This window comes from Lonchura striata, chromosome 6 (assembly GCF_046129695.1).
Source record: "Lonchura striata isolate bLonStr1 chromosome 6, bLonStr1.mat, whole genome shotgun sequence".
In the NCBI taxonomy this organism is placed as follows: domain Eukaryota; kingdom Metazoa; phylum Chordata; class Aves; order Passeriformes; family Estrildidae; genus Lonchura; species Lonchura striata.
The window spans coordinates 36,332,789-36,340,872 of NC_134608.1; the positions used below are offsets into that span (position 1 = coordinate 36,332,789).

An 8,084-nucleotide genomic window follows, 5' to 3' on the forward strand; every position below is an offset into this window, starting at 1 on the left:
CGAATAAGTTCTTTGAGAACTTGTTTTGACAGAGCAGCTCTTTGTGGGCCTAAAAGCAGCTGCTCTTGCCCAGTGCCCATGTGTCTGTGCTGGCTGAAGTGCTGCGTCTGAGCAGTGAGGCAGGACCAGGCACCTGTTGGTACTCTTTACACCCAGCACATTGCAATCTGCAAATGCTTTCTTGCTGGGTTAATGCTCCCTAATTGCTTTTATTGGCTGGCCCTTCTGTGACTGCCCTGATAGAAGAGTTTGGGGTGAGGCAATTCAATCCCTTTTCCTCCCTGCTGTCACTCATGTTTCCAAAGGGTAGGGAAAGAGGAAACGCATGCCAAGAGCTGAGCCTTGGGTAAATGCTCTCCACTAGGCGGAGCGACTCACCTGGAAGTGAAAGATGCCAGCATAGTTTTGTATAAAGGACTGGTCGTGAGGTATGACTCTACAGAGTAGTTTTTTATTCAGTGTCAGGCAAGCAATGGCAGCCAGAAACCAGCAGTTACCTGTAAATGAGCAGATGCAGCAGACAAAATGATGGGAGAGAGCAGCTAGAATCAAAGGGAAAAGCTTAGATATTGCAAAGTGTCATGTTAATTCTCAGTTAGAGCATGATTCTCCATGTGTTCTGCAGTACTTTAGCACTTTATCTATTTGTGCTGTATAAATGCTCATGGGCATTGTTCATGGCCAGGTGCACACAGGCTAAACAGATGACATTCCCTGTACTTTAGAAAAAGCCTAAAATCTGATGAGCTCTGTTACCTGCATTAAGAATTCCCTTTTTTATGTGAATTTTTCACTAAAGTTCTTGCCTAGATTGCTACTAAGCAGATGTCAACAATTTGCTACAGAGCAAAGGAATCACTGAGACAGAGGATTTCAGATATCACCTTGGAAACAAAAGAAAACTAAGTGAGAGCTAAACCATGGTTCAGGCTTTAAAAACTGCAGGTTGAAGTAAGAATTTCGTACCTAATTCTCCTTGGCAGATATCTGTTCTATTGGCTCCACCAATAATAAACCGTGGATTCTCACAGATTTCCTGCAAAACAGAAACAGATGAATGAGCAAGAAAACCGTGCATGATGATGCCTGTTTAGCACATAAGTAAAGTAAATTTTAGAACATTTTCCTATAGGATAGCTTGTGGTATCAAAACCTCTCTCACAGTTTTCATCTGCAGAGTTTTGCTATGAAAATGTTTTGGAATCTTGATGTTCCAGACTTCAGTCAGAGTTTTCCCCATGCTTCTACAGGATCTAATATTGAGCCTGGAGTGCTCCCTCTGTACTATAATGTGAAAACACACTGAAAGGAGAGGAACTGGGGATTTTTTTTTTCTGCACAGTAATTAAAAAACAAAACATTGGAGGAGACAGGAGAGCAAGTAGATAAAAAAAAACAACCATCAGGGAACAAGACTAAATTATTTTAAATTTATCTTATGTCCAATTTGCAGTAACTGGCATGCTGGGACATTAAAAGGGTTGAAGAATGCATTTCATTGGGAATCACCACTGGCATTACTCCTTCTTAAAATTAAAGGATCAGATGTTTAATTACCAGAAATAATCAGTTGCTGGTTGAAAGATTTTATTCTTTTTTTCATGTTGCAGTATTGACAATGCTGCATTCAAAAATGTGTACAGATAGAATCTGTCTCTGAGGACAGGAGGGTCTCCTTTCATACTGCCCATTGCAGAATGTATTGGGTTTGTCTGTATTTATACTAGAACAGAATGGGTACAAGATGCTGTACAGGCATAAATAGTTAAGACGTTTCTTCAGGGAGGGAAGGCAAAATGCAGCAAGTGAGGTGGGACAATTGCAGGCTTACATAGCCCATTTCTATAATGGACAAAGACTGTAGTGTAGAGGAAAAACCAAGAAAAGTAGTGGCCATAACCTGTCCTACATAGTGAAAAATGTCCCTGCTTTATCCCATCAGTCATACTCAAATACTTGGTATGGAGAAGAATAAGAAGACACAACTTCTGGACACATCTCTTATACAGGTAAGGAAAGAAAGATATTGCAACCTGAGGAGCACTCTTCTGAGCTGCTGCAAGTGGGGAAGAAGACAAAGTATAGTCCAAGAGCCCAATATGTTGAAAGATGTTGGGACTAGAGTGGGAAGGAGACAGAACGAAAAACTGACAATTGCTTATGTGGTAGCACACAAGGGCAGCTGATTCTATCTCTATAGCCTAAAGCTTTTTATTAATATCATCAGGGTGGCCCTGGACTTTCCCAGACTCATGTTTTAGGTCTCATAGTTTCGCTTGGCTAAAACCCGCTTTTTTTCTCCTTCACAGTTATCAGAAGAGTTGCTTTGATGTGAGTGTTTAGATTAGTCATATAGCCAGACAGAGAGACCAACTTCTGCCACCCTGCCACCAAGCCCTGCAGACACTTTACTTTCCTCGAGGGAAGAAATGGTGGCATTGTCCTATTATTTTGGGCCTTGGTCAGCTGTTGGGGTCCAGTTCTATCAAAGCAGATGTTTGAGATGCCTTCATGCTTTTCTTCACTGACTTGTCTTTTTGAAAATATTCTTCCTCACATTGCTGTGGTGTTCTGCTGAAAACTAGTCTGAGATGCCAGGTTTTTGCTTTGTGTTTTTTCCAACTCTATTATTGTATTTTGGCTCAGTCTTACTCATATTGTAACTAGCTTTGAAATCCAGCCTGCTGTATTTTAGTTGATAGTAGTCAGGTGCACCCTAGTTGTTTCCAAATATTAAATGTACACCAGTGTGTTACTCAGAGCTGTTTGTTTCATCTTGGGGTCATTTGTTTTGTAGGATGCTTGGTAAAGGAATGCAAAGGAGAGAATTGCAATTGTCATATGGTCTGGTTTAGATATGACAGAAATGCTTTTCTTGTATTTCTTTATGGAGGCCAGGTGTGTTTTGCACACTGTGGATATGATTTTAATTTGTAATTTCTTAGTTCGTCTCCAGCTGCACTAGTTTGCTGAGTACAGCTGAAGTTGCAGAGAAAGGTATCAAGGTCTTCCAAGGCTGAAGTACTCAGTCAGCAGAGTGAAACGACCTGTTGTCCAGGATGCAGGTGGCAGGTCTGTCCTTCCAGTCGTCCTGGCTGAGCAAGGGATGCTCTTCATCTCCTAGGTCAAGTTATCACAGAAAATCCCAAGAGGCTGCACTTCCTTGAGGCAGTGGTTCATCTTTTAGATGAAAAGAGCCTCCTCTGATCTGAGTGCCTCGAGACTGCCTTGGTACTATCCAAAAGAGCTTTGTGTTGCACTGGGTTGATCCAGTTCAGACTGTAATTTCATTACAAAGAGTCAGTTACAGCAAGGAAAACAAAGAATCCCAGGAAAAACCTAGTAGTGGTGCATATTGCATTCTGGGAAGAGATTATTTACGAGTCAGTTGGAAGGGAGCACTGGAAAATGCAAAGGCAGCATGCAACTAAAAATGGCATTTGACCTTTGTTATATTTTCATTAGCTTTTCTTGTGTATCAGGAGGAAATTTGCCAGTCAGCTTATACTGCTGCAGCAAAAGGCATTCATTTCTTTAGAAACTGCCATTAATAAACTATGGCATTCTAAGTAAATTCCCTAAACTGATCCTGTCAAACAGAGGAAGGATCTTTTTCAGCCTAAGACAATTTGTAGCCTCACTGTCTCTTGGTCTCTTGTGGTCTAGACCATACTTTTAAATGGCTGTGCTGCACACTTCAAGGCACAGCTCAATGTCAGACACCAAGCTGGTTTTAGAGCTTCTGAGTTGGATTATCTTAATCTGAAAGTTCTATCTTGGTGGCACTAACTTCAATTTTTGCTTTGTGGCACAACTTGTACAGGCACACATTTTGTGATTAGTAAATTCAAACAGCTTCACATGTGTGCAGTAGATGATCTGACTTTGAATTCCAAGCAAAATAATTTCAAGCAAAATACAGTAGTTTGTTGACATGGTTTTGTTTGTATTCATTATGAAAAGAAAGCTCCTCCTGGTGATTTTCTGGCTATGGAGAGGATCACCATGGGGAAGTCATTGAATGTGGTGGTTATGTTGTGACTTGGCTGTGAGCGAGGAGAATGACAATGTTGCATTTGAAAGCACAATGTCCCACGAGAGCCTTCCTTTCCCAGCCTTCACTGGTGTAATTAGATCCAAACAGGACTGCAGCAGGACCTCTCAATATTCTGTGTTATGTTATAACATGGACTTTTTCTCAGCTCTCAAAGATCAGTGGCCTTATCCTTGCTCTCAGCTGTGAGAAGTTCCCACTGGCAGCATAGCTGTGAGAAGCACAGCCAGTCAATGAGCTGGATATAACCTTTTGTAGGTGTAAGCAGCTGTTTGGGCTTCTCTTACTTGCTGTGGGTGAGTGAATAATTTAATATTTTGCATTAACTGAGGGGGATTTAATTTTCCCTCCATGTATCTAAACAGAAACACTGGAGGGATAGATCTTACAGACTTTACTCAGGGGAACATTCATCTGCTTTTGTCTGAATTGAGTATGAGGAGTTCTTCTCTGTGCATTCATGTCGTGGCAGGGCAGTCACTAGCCGGGTAGAATTACAAATGCCTTTTTGCTGCCCCCATGCCAGGGCTACCAGCTGCCCTGCACAGCACCTGTCCTTCTGTGGGTAAGGGACAAGGCCAGTCCTCATGCATTCGCTGCCCTCGCAGCAGCAGAGGACATGCATTTTGGGAGGTGGCAGGGGAGGACCTGACCTCTGGGTAGAGGGGCTTTGATACAAATGGGTGAGGTGACATGACTTAAGGTAACTCAGGAAGCTAGTGAGTCAGGAATAGGTTGGGTATTTCCCAGCCCTCTGTGTTAAGTGGGATCATAGAACACATTGATCACTTGTTTATTTGCTGTGTCTGGAGGTATGTGGCACATAAAATGCCACAGGGAAAGGATCTAGACTGGTCACATTAGGATATCCTCTCAGGAATTCTGAAGTGTGAGGTTTTTTTTTCTTTTAGACTACATTATCAAGTTTTATTCAACTATTAACCTAGATTTCAAAGTGATTAAAATTACCACTTTATAAGAGTAAATTTTATAAGCTAAAGTATTTTGTTTCTTTGAGGTGGAGGAGGAAAGCCATTGCAATTTAACAAGAACAGAAGTTGTCCATATTTTTACAGACTATTACAAAACACGGCCTGTGCAATTGAGTGTATGTTGGGCTCAAATAATTGCTTTAACCTCTTAGCAAAATACTCTTTAGCCAGTATTACTCCTTCATATTCATTTGACTTCATAAAGTTTTGGCTGTGTCAAGAAAACCCAGATAGCTTTGGCTTTGAAGTTTACATTGTATTTTAAGTCTTACATGGTCCCCAGCCTGTGGCTACTACATTAATAATAAGTAAGTCCAAACTTAGATATTCATGAGGGACTTAAAGAAATGTCTTTGAAATTAAGACCCTGGTCTGAACCTCTCCAATAAAAAAGGCTTGATCTGTGCCTGCACACTTATGTAAGACAAGTCTGAGGTTACATTGTGCATTTATTTTGTTTTGATGCTTTCTAATATGACACTTGAGGTCTGTCTGGTGCAGGATACTGGCACTCATCCACTGCTGTACTCATCCACTCATCCATGTACTGCTGTACTTCCCTCTGCAGAAAGGGGGGAAATTCCATCCCTTTACATGATTGACTTGGGGCTACATTTAAGCCATTCACACACTTTTCTAGAGGCTAATGCAGCCATGGTGATGATGAAGGAGTGACAGGGCACAAGTGCACAGGGCACAGCATATGGGGGACTCATTTTGATCACTCTACATTGCTCAAGTTGTTGCTGTGACAGAAGCACGTGGCCTTCCTCCACATCTGTAAGAGCTGCCCACAAAAGCTCGTGGTCCTTTGCCCCTGAAGCACAGATTTGAGGGGTAGTATGGCAAATATAAAAGAGGTGACCAAAAACTGCCAAAGAGAAGGAGCTATGGAGGCTCCTCAGACCAACACTCCCACTGTCAGACAGAGGATGGCAGGGGCCAAGGCACTGTCCCAGAGGCTGCCTTGCTGCAGGGGAGCAGCTGCCCAGCAGTAGGAGGGATAATCAGCTCGGAACTGAGGTGTTAGTCCTCTGCCAGTGAGAGAGATGGGGAAAAAAGACGAAAAAGAAGAGGAGGGCTGGCTGGGGACTACCCACAAAATAGGAAAATCAATGGGAATAGTAGCCAAGAGTGGGTCTTCATAGTGATTAGAATACCCACATTCATGTTAAGTTGGATAAACATGCAGGGAATAAGAGCATGTCTCAGACCATAACCTGTCCTTTTATTTTCACACATGAGAAAAATGGCAGAATACCAAAATAAAAGTTTAAGTGAAACAAGGTAGTGTTAAAAAAAATAAGCCTCAGCAAACCCAGTAATTTTTTGCAGAAGGGGGAGAGATTTTCTTTGGTACTTTCAGACAAGAAAATCCCAGGTGAACCATGCAAGAAGAAAATTCAATTTCCTGTATCTCTTTCTAAATATTTAATCCCATCTCTTTTATTGTTGTTGTTTCATTCTGTTTTATTATATTTTAGTCATTATATACACGTTACCTAAGCTTTCACAGCCCTAGCTAATTGTCTCTCAGGAAAGCTCTAAGGAAATATATTCCACCTGCCTCTCCAACACACAATTTCTGCAGAATAGTAAGCTCAGGTTCTACACTTCAATTTACAGAAAAAGACAATCAGCAAACATGTTACTTACACGTGGTCTTTTCCATTCAAACTTGACGGGGCTTTTCTGGCTGTAGAAAAGGGACGACTCATTTGGTGGGAAATCAGGATCTTCATAGAGAATGTTTTTCTCCAGGCACTTCTTGTGAAGCTCTTCATAGGTCTTCTCCTTTACGTGGATAATGGGCTGATTGCGACTTATAATGGCAGAATAAATGCCCCCTGTGCCCCCTCCTGCCCCCTCTGTAGTGCCAGCAGCGGTGCTGGGGATCGACCCAGCAGCCGTTTGCTGAGCCACCACTGCATTGATGGCGGTCGGCATGGGAATCAGGCTGACAGCAAATGCTGAAAGACAGCAGGATCTTGCAAACTAGAAGGAAATTTCAGAAAAGAGGAAGTTGCCCTGCAAACCGTTTTTTCTGTCTGTTGAAAGCCTTCTAGTCAAACTTGCAAGCCAGACAACTCCATGTGGTTTTGCATCCTCTTAAGGGATAGTATTTTGTCATCAGAAATTGTAATTTGTTGCTTGATGTGGAACAAGATGATCCCAGGAGTTGGCTCGCTCCTGTATCTGAGTTGTATCTACAGCATGTGTGTGTGCTGTCCTGTGCATGTAAGCGTCCAGAAGGGACAAGCTTTAACTGTGAAATCTAAAAATAACTGCAGGCAAAGAGAGTGGGAAAATGAGAGGGGGGCATTAGTGAGTGTCAGTCTTCTGCGCAGCTTGTGCTGAGGCCAGGCATGCTCCTGGGATGGGCTCTGTGTGTGGGCTGACTCCTTGTGCAAGCAGTTCATCTTTTCCTTAAGTAGAGGGAACTATGAAACTGGAAGCTAAACCTGCTGGCTTGGGAACGTTATGTACAAAGTACTGCCAGGAAATGGTCCTGACACTACTGAAAGAACTGTTGTACTTGACTTGTTTTGACCCTTTGTGGCAGAAAAGATATAGACAATTTTTTACTACTAGAGAAGATGATCAGAAGACACTTCTAATGGTGAAAAAGTGCTACTGAGGTCAGGTCACCCGCCAGTTAGGTTTGGCTTCTCTGGAGAGCAGCTTGGCAACACAAAGATTCACCTTGTAATAGCTATCTGCCATGAAAAAAGCAACTTTTTGTTTAGGGGTTGAAAAGTTTATAGAACCTAATGTGGAAGCTGGGCTATTCTCTGTGTGTTAGGATATACCAAAGTTAAAGGAAACATCTGACTCTGCACATGTATTTTTTCACACAACAGTTGGATAAGGGACAAATTCACAGCCTCTGTGAGCAAAAATCTAAACACATACTGCTTTTCTCTGTAGCTCAGTTCTTTAAAAGGTGACAATATTTATACGTCAAGGAAAGTACCATAATACCTTGAGTTTTCTTTATTGGAAAATCTTCAGTCACAGATTGACATCAGTTTTATTTT

At 41.9% G+C, this 8,084-nt stretch overlaps 1 protein-coding gene across 1 annotated transcript in view; it reads right to left on the reverse strand.

Annotated features, from left to right (window-relative positions):
• CAPN3 (calpain 3) overlaps positions 1-7,307 on the reverse strand; it is a 28,438-nt gene extending 21,131 nt beyond the window's left edge. Inside the window, exons 1-3 of the mRNA XM_021533511.2 lie at positions 6,703-7,307; positions 967-1,036; positions 379-497 (exon numbers count right to left, since the gene is read on the reverse strand). Of these exons, the coding sequence (XP_021389186.1) occupies positions 379-497; positions 967-1,036; positions 6,703-6,993 (480 nt within the window). The 5' untranslated portion in view covers positions 6,994-7,307. The remainder of the gene's footprint in view (positions 1-378; positions 498-966; positions 1,037-6,702) is intronic.
• Positions 7,308-8,084: the final 777 nt, after the last annotated feature.